General features: G+C 41.9%; 1 protein-coding gene across 1 annotated transcript; it reads left to right on the plus strand.

Annotated features, from left to right (window-relative positions):
- Window positions 1-16,194: 16,194 nt before the first annotated feature.
- On the plus strand, window positions 16,195-17,226 carry LOC111074512 (protein Rae1). Its single transcript, XM_022367314.2, has one exon. The coding sequence runs from the start codon at window positions 16,195-16,197 to the stop codon at window positions 17,224-17,226; it is 1,032 nt and encodes a 343-aa protein (XP_022223006.2).
- The last annotated feature ends 1,867 nt before the right edge of the window (window positions 17,227-19,093 follow it).

A 19,093-nucleotide genomic window follows, 5' to 3' on the forward strand; every position in this document is an offset into this window, starting at 1 on the left:
CTTTAGCCCACGGCTTCACTGCTTATGCAATTTGTAATTTATTAGTGGAAATTGTGGCCGCAGGGTCAAACGGGCAGCTGTTCGTCTACGCAGATCATAAATATGTAAAGAAAATGCATTAGGCTACAGGGGACTGCGACTCCGACTGTGTCTAGACAGGTTTCAGACACACGATGCGTGCCACATTTCGCACCTAGTCCATGCATTGGATGCTGCAGGAGATCGCATGCCCCAGCACTCAGCCAAATGACAGGCGGTCCTCCCCTGAAACCCCCTGTCCACTGTCTTCTATATCAATTGCGCAAGGAAATACATGTAAATGTTGAATATGGCTTTGTCTACCCTGTAATGGTGGAGATTACTAACGTATACGTATTATTCCAAGTGTGAAAATGTATGCATCAGAATTAGAATGTAAATTGATATGTACATTTCCGCTGTCTACCTGTACTTAGCACAACTTGTAGTACATACATAAAGAATGTTTCTCTTTAGGGCGTATCTTACAGTCGAAGGCAATTCTGATGGTTTCAGTTTCGGGCTTTTTCTGCTTCAGCAATTGGGCAGTGAACACAAAATGGAAAACCAAGAGCAGAAGAGAGTAAAAACGAAATGCTGAAGAGAGTAAAATTATTTTTTGCATATACTGAAAATAAGTTCCCGTCTGAAATATTATTTAATGGAACAATCAAAGACAAGAGAAACTTGAAAATATGTAAATTTAAATTCCAATAAAAAAGACCTTATCCTCCATGAATTTCATGTACAAGTATTATATTTATAATTTAAGTTGATTTTCCTAGTTATTTGTAGATTAATTTATGACTTTCCTTCCCCTTTCCTCCTTCCTTCATAAGTAAACCGAAAAAAAGGCGAACCGCTTTATGAAGTAATTATAAATTAATAAGCGGTCCAGGGCACCAACTGCACCTCCTTTTCTTTTCGCCCCATTAAGGGATCGTTTGGTGGTCCATAGCCAGCGTCTGTAATTATCCGAAAGTCGACTCCAGAAGCTTCCCTTGTTGTTTCCTTATATATATATATATATCTCTCTCTCTCTCTATCTATACTTTTCTCATCATTTTGGAGACTTTTAGCCGCCTCCCCTTAATCCCTTCGCCTTTGCGTTGACCGCTCAGCCAGCTGTTAAATGCGCAAAAACAAGTATTAAAAACTCGTTTCAACTAAATATTTAAACAGTTTATTATGCTGGATCCTCTATCCAACGCAATAGATGAGCGAGGGGTTCCTGCCACACATGTGGGCGTGATATTCCGCACACCGCAGCGCACCTTCACGGTCCACAGTTTATGTAAAATGGCGCGTGGGAAAATGCGCCAAAAGGAAATTTAAATATGAATTAATTATGATGCCATGCCTGGACCTGCAGGATTCCGTGTTGTGTGTCCTGCGCCCTGGCAGCTATTGAAATTTTTTTGTTGTCATTGTGGTTCTGCGGGTGTCTATGGATGAAACACACACACACATAGTTCTTGTTGGGGGGTGTGCGCGTGTTTTCCCGTTGATGTGGAATGGCATTTGTTGCATTTACCAAAAAACAAATAATAGCACTTACGGGGACGGCCTCGAGGAGGAACCTTGCACGTGGGTTCTGCAGGCCGACAATAATGGTGAGGGCGGCCCTATTGGAGCAAAGTTTTCCCTGAACTTGTGCGAAATGTTTTTTCAAAAGCGACTTAACAATCTGCGTGAAAATTATCTGACAACATGATAATTACTCAGAAAAATCAAGGGCAGAAAGAGAGAGGCGAAGAGCCAAACAGGATATTGAAAGTGTGTAAAAACAACTTATTTTATATGCCAGAAGATTATTTTAAAATCGAACATATTTTCGTATTTTAAGCGCTTACGTCAATTTCAACGGAAAACCTATCTCCCTTATTCATAAATTAAATGAATTATTCTCCCAAATGAAGCAAAAAGAAAACAAAGTCGATCTGAAAGTGTTTCCCATATGAAGTAGGAGTACGCGGAATAGTAGGCGCGTATTACGGTAGGTGGCAAATACAGGTGAAGTCGATAAGCAACAATCGATGCTGGCCACAGCACAGGACAAACAACAATATCCATCAGATGAGAAGGCGGAGTAGCCACGCCCCCGCTAAAGCATTTAATTTGACGGGTTGAAAGTATTGGTGGAATAGATGGAAAGTATTCCAAAGGAAAGGGAAGAGGAACGCACATGTAAATCGATTACATTGGAGCCTATGGTAGTACGTAATGCAAGGGTGAGGAGTAGTGTGAGGTGAGGGGGGATTGTTAGTGTGAGGAACTGGCGTCTACACGCCCACTTCATTGCCAATGATCGAGTGCAATGGACAGAGACCGTTGACGTTGCTAACCCAATTAAAATGTCGCCCGACCACACCAGACGACGAGAGAGAGCCCCTCCCATCGCACTGTTGCCTACTGATTGAGGAAGCCACTGTTTGGTCAACTCTCTCATTCCCTCTCCCACTCCCTCTGTCTCTGTGTCCTGTTCCACGTCCCGTTTTGGCCTGGGGCTTGGCACTTTGCCCAAATAAACCGCAAAAGCAAAAGCCACGAAAACGCTTCGCTTCTCCACTCCCCTCTCACTGACCCCTTACCCATTCCCTTTTTCACGCGGCTTCAATAGCAATTTGGTTAAATTCCTTTTTAATTTCAACCGCAGCTCCGCCCTTCTCCGGCAACCGCTTGACACCATTGAATTTTGTGCCTAGAGATGGCAGCGTGATGGTTGGAATGGAAAGGAATGGGCCTACAGGATTTAAAATAAAATGGAATTGAATAGGAAATGGAATTAATGGATTGAAATAAAAGGATTTAAACTTAAATGAACTCTAGAATAAGAAGCCTCTAGAACAAGTTCAAAGTGCAAAGTATTTCCCATCAAAGTCGAAATCGAATACTCACAATTGTTGAATGTTAAATCTGCGACGCAACCTCAACTGAAATAAGAAAGAAAATATGATAAAATATTAGTAGTAGTAGGAAATTGTTGTGTTAAAAATTGTAGCTACACAATACAATTCTTTAAAAATTGTTCTGAGATGTTCTAGAGTTATTAGCATAACTCTGCCCATACCAATCGCATCACTAATAGATTGCTTTCAGTCTGTGCAGCCACTGCTTTTTTTTCTCTGTTGTTGCAGCATCAAATTGAATCGAATGTTTTGTTTTAGTTGTCGCTTGCCATCGCCTGCTGACTGTCCTTCCATCGTATCTTTATACTTTGTCTGTATCTTTCTCGCCATAAACGGCTTAAATTTCATTAGCATCACAGGCTAGACATCGTAGGGAATCCAACAAAGAGCTAGACATCAACAACAGCCTAACAAAAAGCCAAAACGAAGAAGGAAAAGAAGAGTGATAAATGCCTGCGATATTCCCTCCCATCCTCTGCTATCTGAGCCAAAATACAATTTTGTGCTAAATGTTTGCTTATAAAAGAGGCATGACTCTTGTTTGAGTTGAAAGAAACAAAATTTAAGGGAAAATTCATCTCATAATTTACTTGAAGGAAAATTGTAATTGTCTTGTCTTGTCTCATATTTGTGATGTGTAAATATGCGCAAATTGTGTTTCTCACATGTTCATTGTTGATTCGCAAAATTTTGTGTGGGGTTTGGTATCGTGGGATAGGGTCCGTTCTCCCTTAATTTTTAGAGCCATGTTTTGTTGTTGAACTTCTTCAAAGTTGGGCAAAACGCGTGCATTTAATTTGTGCTTATGCAATTATCTTTCTGCTAAAGGAGGAAAAATGGGGAGAAAATTCTGTTAGAAAAGGGAAAATTTAATTTGCTTTTCCCGGTATTTTATTTGCACAATTTAACAAACTCACGTTCCTTTCCTTTGGTTTGGTTTCGTTTTGTTCTGTTTCTCTGCTTAGGCATATATATCCACTGGCCAGCGGATGGGTGCAGCTCCTGCAGATATCCTTTTGTTTGCGACAGGGCGACAGGGCCTATGCGTTTCTGCTGCATTCTAATTGGATGAAGGATGCATTTATGGCTGGCCAAGCGTGCAATAAGCCAATCGAAATTGTGCCCAAAGTGAAGGTATTGGGGACTGATGCATGGGGCTGCTTCCGTGCGATAACAAAGTGTTTAATTAAAATGAACTAGGAAAACGGCGTACCCTAGAAGTTGGGTGGAACATCAATCGCTGGGCAGCGGATGGAAGCAGTCCTTGCTGACATTTTTGAGCTAACGATAGGGTGGGGCTGCTGCATTCGCATGGCTTAGTAGATGCATTCATAGCTGTCAAAGCGTGTAAAAGGCTGAACGAAAATGGGGCAAAGATGCAGTTTCATATCTAAGCTCTGTTTGGTTCTGGGGGAGTGCTGCATGGGGCTGCTTCCGTGCGATAAGAAAGCAATAAATGAATTTTCAGTTGCTTCCCCTCCTCCTCTCTTTCTCGCTCGCACACACCCTGCCTTGTGCAATGCGCGAGTTGTTTCATTTTTAGTTTAGTTGTTTTGTTTCAAAATAATTTTACCCTTTTTTTTGCCAATTCTCTCCCTTTTTTCCGTTTATTTTTAAAGAAAAACAAAACAAAAAGTTTGATAATTAAATTCCCAAATGCACATCATAATTCAGTCCGATCTTATTTACACTTCATAAATATTATAGTATGTACTATTTTCCCACAAAAAAAGTCAAAGGAAGGGAAAAACATTTGCCAGCTAATGATAATTGAAATTTTATGATTTTCCGCATTGAAAAATTCGTGTGAAAATTTTAGTATTTATGGAATTCAAATATGTGGTGGGCGTATAAACATATTGTCTGTGTCGGGATTTCTATGTACCCTTAAAGAGGATGTCATGATTTCTAACAGATATCAGATACTAGATAGATTTTCAGAATTTTCAACACAACATTTTTAAATGATTCTTTAGGTTTAAGATTTATAGACTAAAGACTATGATATTTACATATGTATGCGCCATAGGAATATATGAAAGAGCATCTGTTGACTTATGGGCTACGCTACCACAATTGCCTTATTGGTATAATCGTTGAAATCCAGAATATTTTGTTTTCCTTTTTGCACAAAACATTGGGAAAAACAAAGCAAATGCTTTTCCATTTATTCATGTATCCGTGTAATAATGAAATCAAAATATTTATTGACTTTCTGGTTGTTCTATTGTTTACCTTAAATGGAAAGTCCCACAAAGCACAGGGGAAAATCAATTACTTTCCAAAACAAAAACTAATTGAAAATATATATTCCTAAGCAGAGAAATAGAACAAAACGAAACGAAAGGAAAGGAACGTGAGTTTGTTCAATTGTGCAAATAAAATTCCGGGAATAGCTAAGAGAATGAGTAGCGTGGTCTCATGCTGGAGGAGGTGGGGGAAGCAACTGAAAATGAATTTCTTTCTTTATTCTGGCTGTAATAATAATCCGATCTCTACGATACTGCGCTTTCAGTTTTATCGTATATTTAAAATTATGGATGCCACGGACGGACGGACGGACTGCAATTTCTATATCGACTCGGCTATTGATGCTGATCAAGAATATATATACTTAATGGGGTCGAAAACGTTTCCTTCTCTGCGTTGTACACATCCACTTTTACCACAAATCTAATATACCCCTTAACTCTTTGAGTACGAGTATAAAAATGTATTTAAGGGCGCCATTGTCCCCTCGAGTAGGCAACCAACTTCTTGGGTACGACGTTTCCTTCGTTGACGTTAATTACACAGATTCGGCCCATTCTAACCTCGCAGCCAACATTTCTGCTTTGTTATCGCACGGAAGCAGCCACATGCAGCATTCCCCCAGAACCCAGAGCATGCCACATTTTCGTTCAGCCTATTACACGCTTTGACAGCTATGAATGCATCCTTTATGCCATGCGAATGCAGCAGCCCTTTCGTTAGCTCAAAAATGTCAGCAATCCGCTGCCCAGCGATTGATGTTCCACCCAACTTCTAGGGTACGCCGTTTCCTTCGTTCATATTAATTAAACATTTTGTTATCGCACCGAAGCAGCAGCATGCAGCAGTCCCCAAAGACTTTCCCATTGGCCACATTTTCGATTAGCTTATTGCATGCTTGGCCAGCCATAAATGCATCCTTCATCCAATGAGAATGCAGCAGAAACGCATAGGCCCTGTAGCCCTGTCGCAAACAAAAGGATATCTGCAGAAGTTGCACCCATGAAACTGCATCTTTGCCATATTTTCGTTCAGCCTATTTCACGCTTTGACAGCTATGAATGCATCTACTAAGCCATGCGAATGCAGCAGCCCTACCGTTTGCTCAAAATTGACAGCAAGGACTGCTTCCATCCGCTGCCCAGCGATTGATGTTCCACCCAACTTCTGGGGTACACTTTGTTATCGCACGGAAGCAGCCCCATGCATCAGTCCCCAAGACCTTCACTTTGGGCACAATTTCGATCAGCTTATTGCACGCTTGGTCAGCCATAAATGCATCCTTCAACCAATGAGAATGCAGATTAAACACATAGGCCCTGTCGCCCTGTCGCAAACAAAAGGATATCTGCCGGAGTTGCACCCATCCGCTGGCCAGCGATTGAGTATAAATAGAGGCCATCGAATGATGACAGTAAGTCAGTTTCAAATTAGCCTCCGAGGTTTCCAGACATGCCATGGGCTCCCTAGCTCCAAATATTGAGTAAAAAACAGATTGAACAATAAATAATAAAGTCAATGTTGTCCAGTGTTGCCATTAAACAAGACATCGGTGGCATGGAGAAGTGAAAAGAGGTGGAAAACCCGTAGCTAGAACCCAGTGGCTTTTTTTCCGTTCCTATGAGACGGGTTAATTTTTGTTCATCCTCGTAGCATGGAACCGGAAGGGAAGCGTCTGGGACCAATCATCTTTCCCGTGTTCAGTTTCTTGTGGATAGAGAATACCATATTAAAAATAAATAAAAAAAAAAAAGTGATCATTTAATCCAGTGTTACCATTAAATCGCCCCCTGCAAGAAGGGAGCAGTTTAAAATTAGCCATCGAAGTTTCCAGACATGCCATGGGCTCCCTAGCTCCAAATATTGAGTAAAAAACAGATTGAACAATAAATAATGAAGTCAATGTAGTCCCGTGTGGCCATTAAAACAGACATTGGTGGCATGGAGAAGTGAAAAGAGGTGGAAAACCCGTAGCTAGAACCCAGTGGCTTTTTTTCCGATCCTATGAGACGGGTTAATTTTTGTTCATCCCCGTAGCATGAGACCGGAAGGGAAGCGTCTGGGACCAATCATCTTTCCCGTGTTCAGTTTCTTGTGGATAGAGAATACCATATTAAACATAAATAAAAAAAAAAGAGTGATCATTTAATCCAGTGTTACCATTAAATCGCCCCCGGACAGTAAGTCAGTTTAAAATTAGCCTCCGAGGTTTCCAGACATGCCATGGGCTCCCTAGCTCCAAATATTGAGTAAAAAACAGATTGAACAATAAATAATAAAGTCAATGTTGTCCAGTGTTGCCATTAAAACAGACATTGGTGGCATGGAGAAGTGAAAAGAGGTGGAAAACCCGTAGCTAGAACCCAGTGGCTTTTTTTTCCGATCCTATGAGACGGGTTAATTTTTGTTCATCCCCGTAGCATGAGACCGGAAGGGAAGCGTCTGGGACCAATCATCTTTCCCGTGTTCAGTTTCTTGTGGATAGAGAATACCATATTAAACATAAATAAAAAAAAAAAGAGTGATCATTTAATCCAGTGTTACCATTAAATCGCCCCCGGACAGTAAGTCAGTTTAAAATTAGCCTCCGAGGTTTCCAGACATGCCATGGGCTCCCTAGCTCCAAATATTGAGTAAAAAACAGATTGAACAATAAATAATAAAGTCAATGTTGTCCAGTGTTGCCATTAAACAAGACATCGGTGGCATGGAGAAGTGAAAAGAGGTGGAAAACCCGTAGCTAGAACCCAGTGGCTTTTTTTCCGTTCCTATGAGACGGGTTAATTTTTGTTCATCCCCGTAGCATGAGACCGGAAGGGAAGCGTTGGACCAATCATCTTTCCCGTGTTCAGTTTCTTGTGGAATGAGTAAATACCATATTAACAAAAAACAAAAAAAAAAAAAAAATGATCATTTAATCCAGTGTTACCATTAAATCGCCCCCGGACAGTAAGTCAGTTTAAAATTAGCCTCCGAGGTTTCCAGACATGCCATGGGCTCCCTAGCTCCAAATATTGAGTAAAAAACAGATTGAACAATAAATAATGAAGTCAATGTAGTCCCGTGTGGCCATTAAAACAGACATCGGTGGCATGGAGAAGTGAAAAGAGGTGGAAAACCCGTAGCTAGAACCCAGTGGCTTTTTTTCCGATCCTATGAGACGGGTTAATTTTTGTTCATCCCCGTAGCATGAGACCGGAAGGGAAGCGTCTGGGACCAATCATCTTTCCCGTGTTCAGTTTCTTGTGGAAGAGATACCATATTAAACATAAATAAAAAAAAAAAATGATCATTTAATCCAGTGTTACCATTAAATCGCCCCCGGACAGTAAGTCAGTTTAAAATTAGCCATCGAAGTTTCCAGACATGCCATGGGCTCCCTAGCTCCAAATATTGAGTAAAAAACAGATTGAACAATAAATAATGAAGTCAATGTAGTCCCGTGTGGCCATTAAAACAGACATCGGTGGCATGGAGAAGTGAAAAGAGGTGGAAAACCCGTCCGCTAGAACCCAGTGGCTTTTTTTCCGATCCTATGAGACGGGTTAATTTTTGTTCATCCCCGTAGCATGAGACCGGAAGGGAAGCGTCTGGGACCAATCATCTTTCCCGTGTTCAGTTTCTTGTGGATAGAGAATACCATATTAAACATAAATAAAAAAAAAAAGAGTGATCATTTAATCCAGTGTTACCATTAAATCGCCCCCGGACAGTAAGTCAGTTTTAAATTAGCCATCGAAGTTTCCAGACATGCCATGGGCTCCCTAGCTCCAAATATTGAGTAAAAAACAGATTGAACAATAAATAATAAAGTCAATGTTGTCCAGTGCTGCCATTAAACAAGACATCGGTGGCATGGAGAAGTGAAAAGAGGTGGAAAACCCGTAGCTAGAACCCAGTGGCTTTTTTTCCGATCCTATGAGACGGGTTAATTTTTGTTCATCCCCGTAGCATGAGACCGGAAGGGAAGCGTCTGGGACCAATCATCTTTCCCGTGTTCAGTTTCTTGTGGATAGAGAATACCATATTAAACATAAATAAAAAAAAAAAGAGTGATCATTTAATCCAGTGTTACCATTAAATCGTCCCCGGACAGTAAGTCAGTTTAAAATTAGCCATCGAAGTTTCCAGACATGCCATGGGCTCCCTAGCTCCAAATATTGAGTAAAAAACAGATTGAACAATAAATAATAAAGTCAATGTTGTCCAGTGCTGCCATTAAACAAGACATCGGTGGCATGGAGAAGTGAAAAGAGGTGGAAAACCCGTAGCTAGAACCCAGTGGCTTTTTTTTCCGATCCTATGAGACGGGTTAATTTTTGTTCATCCCCGTAGCATGAGACCGGAAGAGAAGCGTCGGAAGGGAAGCGTTTCTGGAAACCAATCATCTTTAATCCCGTGTATCCCAGTTAAATCCCGCTGGGCTCCCTGAAAAACAAATTAAACCAACCATAGAATAAAAAAAAAAAAGTGATCATTTAATCCAGTGTTACGCCAACATTAAATTTCGCTTGTGGACATAAGTCAGTTTAAAAAAAAATGATCAAGTTTAATCAGAAGCAGTTTAAAATAGCCATGAAGTTTCCAGAAATGCCATGGGCTCCCTAGCTCCAAATATTGAGTAAAAAACAGATTGAACAATAAATAATGAAGTCAATGTAGTCCCGTGTGGCCATTAAAACAGACATTGGTGGCATGGAGAAGTGAAAAGAGGTGGAAAACCCGTAGCTAGAACCCAGTGGCTTTTTTTCCGTCCTATGAGACGGGTTAATTTTTGTTCATCCCCGTAGCATGAGACCGGAAGGGAAGCGTCTGGGACCAATCATCTTTCCCGTGTTCAGTTTCTTGTGGATAGAGAATACCTATTAAACATAAATAAAAAAAAAAAATGATCATTTAATCCAGTGTTACCATTAAATCGGCCAAGTAAGTCAGTTTAAAATTAGCCATCGAAGTTTCCAGACATGCCATGGGCTCCCTAGCTCCAAATATTGAGTAAAAAACAGATTGAACAATAAATAATGAAGTCAATGTTGTCCAGTGTTGCCATTAAACAAGACATCGGTGGCATGGAGAAGTGAAAAGAGGTGGAAAACCCGTAGCTAGAACCCAGTGGCTTTTTTTCCGATCCTATGAGACGGGTTAATTTTTGTTCATCCCCGTAGCATGAGACCGGAAGGGAAGCGTCTGGGACCAATCATCTTTCCCGTGTTCAGTTTCTTGTGGATAGAGAATACCATATTAAACATAAATAAAAAAAAAAAAATGATCATTTAATCCAGTGTTACCATTAAATCGCCCCCGGACAGTAAGTCAGTTTAAAATTAGCCATCGAAGTTTCCAGACATGCCATGGGCTCCCTAGCTCCAAATATTGAGTAAAAAACAGATTGAACAATAAATAATAAAGTCAATGTTGTCCAGTGTTGCCATTAAACAAGACATCGGTGGCATGGAGAAGTGAAAAGAGGTGGAAAACCCGTAGCTAGAACCCAGTGGCTTTTTTTCCGTTCCTATGAGACGGGTTAATTTTTGTTCATCCCCGTAGCATGAGACCGGAAGGGAAGCGTCTGGGACCAATCATCTTTCCCGTGTTCAGTTTCTTGTGGATAGAGAATACCATATTAAACATAAATAAAAAAAAAAAGTGATCATTTAATCCAGTGTTACCATTAAATCGCCCCCGGACAGTAAGTCAGTTTAAAATTAGCCATCGAAGTTTCCAGACATGCCATGGGCTCCCTAGCTCCAAATATTGAGTAAAAAACAGATTGAACAATAAATAATGAAGTCAATGTAGTCCCGTGTGGCCATTAAAAAAGACATTGGTGGCATGGAGAAGTGAAAAGAGGTGGAAAACCCGTAGATAGAACCCAGTGGCTTTTTTTCCGATCCTATGAGACGGGTTAATTTTTGTTCATCCCCGTAGCATTAGACCGGAAGGGAAGCGTCTGGGACCAATCATCTTTCCCGTGTTCAGTTTCTTGTGGATAGAGAATACCATATTAAACATAAATAAAAAAAAAAAAATGATCATTTAATCCAGTGTTACCATTAAATCGCCCCCGGACAGTAAGTCAGTTTAAAATTAGCCATCGAAGTTTCCAGACATGCCATGGGCTCCCTAGCTCCAAATATTGAGTAAAAAACAGATTGAACAATAAATAATGAAGTCAATGTAGTCCCGTGTGGCCATTAAAACAGACATTGGTGGCATGGAGAAGTGAAAAGAGGTGGAAAACCCGTAGCTAGAACCCAGTGGCTTTTTTTCCGATCCTATGAGACGGGTTAATTTTTGTTCATCCCCGTAGCATGAGACCGGAAGGGAAGCGTCTGGGACCAATCATCTTTCCCGTGTTCAGTTTCTTGTGGATAGAGAATACCATATTAAACATAAATAAAAAAAAAAAAATGATCATTTAATCCAGTGTTACCATTAAATCGCCCCCGGACAGTAAGTCAGTTTAAAATTAGCCATCGAAGTTTCCGAGACATGCCATGGGCTCCCCTAGCTCCAATTATTGAGTAAAAAACAGATTGAACAATAAATAATAAAGTCAATGTAGTCCAGTGTGGCCATTAAAAAAGACATTGGTGGCATGGAGAAAAAAAAAGGGGGGAAACCAGTTAGAACCCAGTGGCTTTTTTTCCGATGAGACGGGTTAATTTTTGTTCATCCCCTTGACCGGAAGGGAAGCGTCTGGACCAATCATCTTTCCCGTGTTCAGTTTCTTGTGGATAGAGAATACCATATTAAACATAAATAAAAAAAAAAAAATGATCATTTAATCCAGTGTTACCATTAAATCGCCCCCGGACAGTAAGTCAGTTTAAAATTAGCCATCGAAGTTTCCAGACATGCCATGGGCTCCCTAGCTCCAAATATTGAGTAAAAAACAGATTGAACAATAAATAATGAAGTCAATGTTGTCCAGTGTTGCCATTAAAACAGAAATCGGTGGCATGGAGAAGTGAAAAAGAGGTGGAAAACCCGTAGCTAGAACCCAGTGGCTTTTTTTCTGATCCTATGATACGGGTTAATTTTTGTTCATCCCCGTAGCATGAGACCGGAAGGGAAGCGTCTGGGACCAATCATCTTTCCCGTGTTCAGTTTCTTGTGGATAGAGAATACCATATTAAACATAAATAAAAAAAAAAAAATGATCATTTAATCCAGTGTTACCATTAAATCGCCCCCGGACAGTAAGTCAGTTTAAAATTAGCCTCCGAGGTTTCCAGACATGCCATGGGCTCCCTAGCTCCAAATATTGAGTAAAAAACAGATTGAACAATAAATAATGAAGTCAATGTTGTCCCGTGTGGCCATTAAACAAGACATCGGTGGCATGGAGAAGTGAAAAGAGGTGGAAAACCCGTAGCTAGAACCCAGTGGCTTTTTTTCTGATCCTATGATACGGGTTAATTTTTGTTCATCCCCGTAGCATGAGACCGGAAGGGAAGCGTCTGGGACCAATCATCTTTCCCGTGTTCAGTTTCTTGTGGATAGAGAATACCATATTAAACATAAATAAAAAAAAAAAATGATCATTTAATCCAGTGTTACCATTAAATCGCCCCCGGACAGTAAGTCAGTTTAAATTGCATAGGGTTTCCAGACATGCCATGGGCTCCCTAGCTCCAAATATTGAGTAAAAACAGATTGAACAATAAATAATGAAGTCAATGTAGTCCCGTGTGGCCATTAAAAGACACGACATTGGTGGCATGGAGAATGAAAAGAGGTGGAAAACCCGTAGCTAGAACCCAGTGCTTTTTTTCCGATCCTATGAGACGGGTTAATTTTTGTTCATCCCCAGCATGAGACCGGAAGGGAAGCGGGGGACCAACCTCTTCTTCCGTTTTTTGTTCATTCATTGTGGAAGGAATACCATATTAAACATAAATAAAAAAAAAAATGATCATTTAATCCAGTGTTACCATTAAATCGCCCCGGACAGTAAGTCAGTTTAAAATTAGCCATCGAAGTTTCCAGACATGCCATGGGCTCCCTAGCTCCAAATATTGAGTAAAAAACAGATTGAACAATAAATAATAAAGTCAATGTTGTCCAGTGTTGCCATTAAAACAGACATTGGTGGCATGGAGAGAGGAGGTGGAAAACCCGATAGAAGAACCCAGTGGCTTTTCTCGTCCACCATGGCTTTTTTTCCGATCTATGAGACGGGTTAATTTTTGTTCATCCCCGTGCATGAGACCGGAAGGGGAGCGTGGATCATCTTTCCCGTGTTCAGTTTCTTGTGGATATGGAATACCATATTAAACATAAATAAAAAAAAAGTGATCATTTAATCCAGTGTTACCATTGAAATCGCCCGCAGGACAGGTAAGTCAGTTTAAAATTAGCCATCCGAAGTTTCCAGACATGCCTTGGGCATCCCTAGCTACCGGTAAATATTGAGTAAAAAACAGATTGAACAATAAATAATGAAGTCAATGTAGTCCCGTGTGGCCATTAAACAAGACATCGGTGGCATGCAGAAGTGAAAATAAGTGCAAAACCCGTAGCTAGAACCCAGTTGCTTCTCTACGGGTCCTATGATACGGGTTAATTTTTGTCTATCCCCGAAGCATAGAACCGGCAGAGACGCAACTGGGACCAATCATCTTTCCTGTGTTCAGGTTCTTGTGAGTGAGAATACCATATTAAACATAAATAAAAAAAAAAAAGGATCATTTAATCCAGTGTTACCATTAAGATGCGCCCCGGACAGTAAGTCAGTTTAAAGTTAGCTATTTACGTTTCCAGACATGCCAGGGCTCCCTAGCTCCAAATTTTTTGAAATTTACAGATTGAAAAAAAAATAATAAAGTCAATGTTGTCCAGTGTGCCATTAAACAAGACATCTGTGGCATGGAGAAGTGAAATCTAAGATGGAAAACCTGTAGCATGAACCACAGTGGCTTTTTTTTTCGACATCTCTATGAGACGGGTAATTTTGTTCATCCCCGTAGCATGAGAACGGCGGGGAAGTGTCTGAGGAGATGGAAAATAGTTGTGTTGTTCATTAGCTGGAGGGGGAGGGGATAGCAACTGAAAATAAATTTCGTCATTCTGGCTAATTAATTATGATCCCATTAAATCGCCTCAGACAGTAGCAGTCAGTTTAAAATTAGCCATCGAAGTTTCCAGACATGCCATGGGCTCCCTAGCTCCAAATATTGAGTAAAAAACAGATTGAACAATAAATAATAAAGTCAATGTTGTCCAGTGTTGCCATTAAACAAGATTTGGTTGGCATAGCTCTGAGAAGTGAAAAGAGGTGGAAAACCCAGAGCTAGACGGACAGCCAGATGGCTTTTTTTCGTTCCTATGAGACGGGTTAATTTTTGTTCATCCCTTTAGCATGGGGTCGGAAACGTTTCCGTCTCTGCATTCATCCCTGTTCAGTTTCAAATGTATTATACCCCTTAACTCTTTTTTGAGTACGGGTAAAAAAAGAGTGATCATTTAATCCAGTGTTACCATTAAGGAAGAAAAAATCGCCTGCATTTATGAATGGGAGAATTTGTAGAAAACCAATAGATAGAACCAATAGATCCAGTTGCTTTTTCGCTATTTCCAAGCAACCGGTTAATGTTGCTCTATCGCCGGAGCAAGGAACTAGCGGAGAAGTAGCTGCGGCCAATGATCTTTACCGACATTCCCCCGGCAGACAGACAGATGATATTTAGTATGTATGAATGGAAAAAACTCTATATTTAATCCTGGCTAGATATGGAAACCAACTGTTAAAGCCTGCAACTAGCGATAGAAACATAAAATGTTATTTGTCGCTCTCTCGTTTTCCGTTGAAGCCGAGAGACAAACATCAGAAATTAGAAGCCGTCGGCGAAACATTTTTTTCTACAGCTTCCACCAAATAAAAGCAGATGGTAAAGAGTATGGAAAGAGATAGACGTGGGCTAATATAAAGAGATAGCCAGCGAGTGTGTGTATGTGCTCCTTCGGGCGACGAGCACGTTGCTGGCGCATCCTTTGTTTGTAATTAATTTCAATATAGCGAGGCATTACACGAGCAACTCGGTAAATTTCAAAGTATGCTCCGAAAGACAATAAACTCTGGCCCAAGAGTGTTGGAAAATAAGAGGGGTACACATAAACAGACACACACTCACACACACATACACACACACACACACACACACGGCGGCTACTCCTGTCAAGAGACCATCCGATCATCGGCAAGACTGGCGTCGATAGCAACATGGCAGGCAAGGTGGATCACAGCCACTAATGGACGATGGAGCCACAGGATTGTTCCAGACATCGAGCCATGGATAGGGAGAGCCCCGGAGGGGTAGTCCAGTTCGTTGACTGGTACGGGCCGGTCACGTCTTTTAAATATTCTCATCCGCCATGGCGTATCCATGAAAAAAAAAAAACACACCCACACACCTCATGTACTAAGTACCGTTGAAATACATTTTGGAAAATTGCAAACGAGACGACGCGTAGATGAAAGAAAATGCTAAAATGTAGGCTCGAGTACAGGGTATCTGGATATACTCCGAAGTGTGACTTGGCACCCGAAAACCATTGCTCCCTCCTCTTGTCGGAGGAGGCGGTATTACTTTGCACATAAAAGTAGTAAAAATATGTTTACTGTAAAACAGCAGCCAATGGGTTCGGTTCGCTTTCCCGTAGTGAGGGGCAGCCATGAATGGTGTATTATTGAATACTGAGATAACTGCAGAATTTCTCATTCTTGTGGAATTAAATAATAATCATAAATGAATTAAATAATTAATTCACATAAATGTTGCTCCAATTCGTTAAATATTGTCATTGTTTATAGTAAAAAAGCTGAAAATTAAATAATTACCATATTAGGGCCCATTTATTTAAATAAACCTTTCAATTTAGACGCATTTCTTTCCACATTCCATGCTATGCTACGCAGTAGGTTGTGCTCTCCTAATCTTAAAAGTTTTTTGAAGTTCTATAAAAATCTAATACATCAACACACTAAATACGTAGCGGAAATACAAAAGCCACAATGTTAGTAAATCGTACGAAAAAGATATTTAGGGCTTGTGATCCACCCAGCGATTCGGTGTCTGGGCTCGAATTCAGTCCCAAGACGGTGCCTTGGATTGGCCTGTGTGCCGCCAGCTGGGATCACACTGTCCGCATTTGGAAGGTGGAGCCGAGCAGCGAAATCACAACACCCAAGGGTCTGCAGAAGCTGACAGCTTCGCCACTGGATGTCAGCTGGAACGGAGAGGGAAACAGAATCTACGCGTGCGACTCCCTCGGAGGGGTGTTCCAGTGGGACCTGCAGGCCAATCACGTCTCTAAGGTGGGCAGCCATGCGTCGGGTGTGCGGGCCTGCCACTGGCTGAGCACTCCCAATGCGTCCCTCCTGATGACCGGATCCTGGGACAAGACCGCCAAGTTCTGGGATCTGCGCACCCCCTCGCCCGTGGTGAGCATCGATCTGCCCGAACGCTGCTATGCTGCCGATGTCAGCTACCCCATGGCCGTGGTGGCCTGTGCCCCACAGACAATTGTGACTTACTGCCTCACCGAGGGCCCCGTTTTAGCCAATACGACCACTCTGCCCGGCAGCCCGCAGCAGGTGCGTTCAGTGGCCATTTTCCACAACAGCTTTGGGGTTCCCGCCGGTTGGGCCGCCGTGACCACCCGTGGAATGATGTACGTCATGAAAGTCCAGAATCAATTTGTCGCTGATTATGCCCTGCGATGCCACGTCTCTGAAGGTGGCCCCATTATGGATGTCTATGCGGTGAACGATGTGCGGGTCCATCCCACGCACCAGACCCTGGCAACGGGTGGATCGGATGGCATCTACCACTTCTGGGACCGGGAGAAGCAACAGAAGCTATATACAAGCACCACAATGGATCAGCCGATCACCAAGTGCGCCATCAGCGCCGAGGGGCATATGTTCGCCTATGCTTTGGGCTATGACTGGGCCAAGGGGCACGAAAACGTGGATCCACTGAAAGAGCCACAGATCTGTTTGCGTACTTGCTGGAACAAAATGAAGCCCCAATTGTTAATTTAAGATTTTGATTGAAACACCGCACAGGACATACCTTAAAAAACATAATGAATACTTCAATTCTCGTTCTCTTCTATCTACATGCAGAGCTCTGTTGCTAATTTTCCTCAAAGTTTAAACTTTAGGCGAGCTGCACGACTGATTGAAATATGGCACTCAATTTGGCATGCAGCTTTGGGTTCTGCTGCTGTTCCTCCTCTTGCAAGCAACAGCCACAACAATTAGCCAACAGTCGACTAATGCTCATAATGAGCTAGCATGCGATTAATTTTCCACATGAACGGTTGATTTTCACACAGAAGCAGGCTCCTGGCTTCAGGCTTCTGGCTCTAGTCCCCATATTCCATTGTCATAGACGGGAGTCACGGCACTTCACAGAAGTCTAATCTTCTCGGAGTATTAGGAGGTGGCAATCGTTGCATAGTTGCGTACTTAATGCTGCTTCTGCAGCATGCCACTGCCTGGCCCGCCACCGCCCCCGTCACGCAACCATGCTGCATTGCACACATTGCCGGCAACCCACTCTATTCCTTTGGTATAGCTTTGCCTCTGCATATCAGAGACTCACGTCAGATGTCACTAATCTAAATTTATGCAAATTGCCAACTGTCTGACTGTTTGGCTCACATGCGATTGCTGCCACACAGCCACACAGCCACTGGTGCCTGCAGCAAGAGACACAGAGAGCGAGACTCTTTGCAACAGTTGTAAAAATGCAGCTAAATTCAAATTTGACATGCAGCGAATTCACAGCAGCAGTCGTCGGAGGTGCATTTGCAGCATTTTCCGCGGAGTCTCTAGTCTCTTTTTCTCTCCTCTCTCTACATTCATTTGGGATGCAGAGCAGTCGCTGCGTTGCAGCGAAGGCTCTTATTAAATTAAAAACGAAGGCGTTTAAGTGCCGCCCCGGAGCTTCCATGCCAAGGCTTCAGACTCAATCTGATATGCAAAAACATTTTTGAAATAACTCAGCCGTAAACAGTGGAGCGTGGCTGGCAGTGTGGCAGGGATTGTGGAGTGTGGAGTGTGGAGCAACAGCATCGGGAACTCAACTCAGAACTTCTCTCAAGCTTAGCCAAATTAATTGAAAAAGTTACACGCATCGGTGGCTTCTTCTGGCAGCAAAGGCAGCACGCCAAAAAGGAGGTTGCTTTCGTTTAGGCATCCCAAGGATTCGCCGTTGATTAGTCGCTCGATTGAAAGGGAAAACGGATTGCGTTTGCGATTACCATTCCGATTCCGATCACTATATTTTGTTTCTTTTGATTAGAACTTAAATAAAACCAAAAAAAGAAAAAGTATTTTACCTAACAAATTTAGTTCCCATTAAACATAAAAATTAATTTCGAAACGAAATATTTCTTAATTGAAACTTTTGTGATATGAAACCGCTGGTTAAACAGGTGATTTCCACTTCGATTTCGGTTTGCGAGAATGCCCCGAATGACTAGTGTCTGCCACTGCTGCTGGCAGGCATCCGCGAGAGTTGGAAGCTCATGGATTGCCGACTGGCTTTGGTGCACATTGCCTTTCGGTTTCATTATCGCGAAAATGGCACGCGATGCCATGCCGTACCCAGAGTCGGGCGTTTTTTTTTTTTTTTTTCTTTTTCGTTGGCCAGGCCGAGAGCTGGAGCCATAGACAGTGCCAAAGCCAGCAGCAGCTCCAACATTTACAAGTCGGCGCGTTTGTAATCGCTACAGTTGCCAACCCCCACCTCTCTCTTTTACTCTCTTCCACTTACGTGCCCCCACCATATGCCAAGCGACAAAGTGTGAAATTTCAGTGAGCACAAACACAGAGAGAGAGAGAGAGATTAAAATGGGAGGGTAAATCCACACACGTGTGGAGTAGCAGCTGGAGCAGCTCC

This window comes from Drosophila obscura, unplaced genomic scaffold (genome assembly GCF_018151105.1).
Source record: "Drosophila obscura isolate BZ-5 IFL unplaced genomic scaffold, ASM1815110v1 contig_186, whole genome shotgun sequence".
Taxonomy (NCBI): domain Eukaryota; kingdom Metazoa; phylum Arthropoda; class Insecta; order Diptera; family Drosophilidae; genus Drosophila; species Drosophila obscura.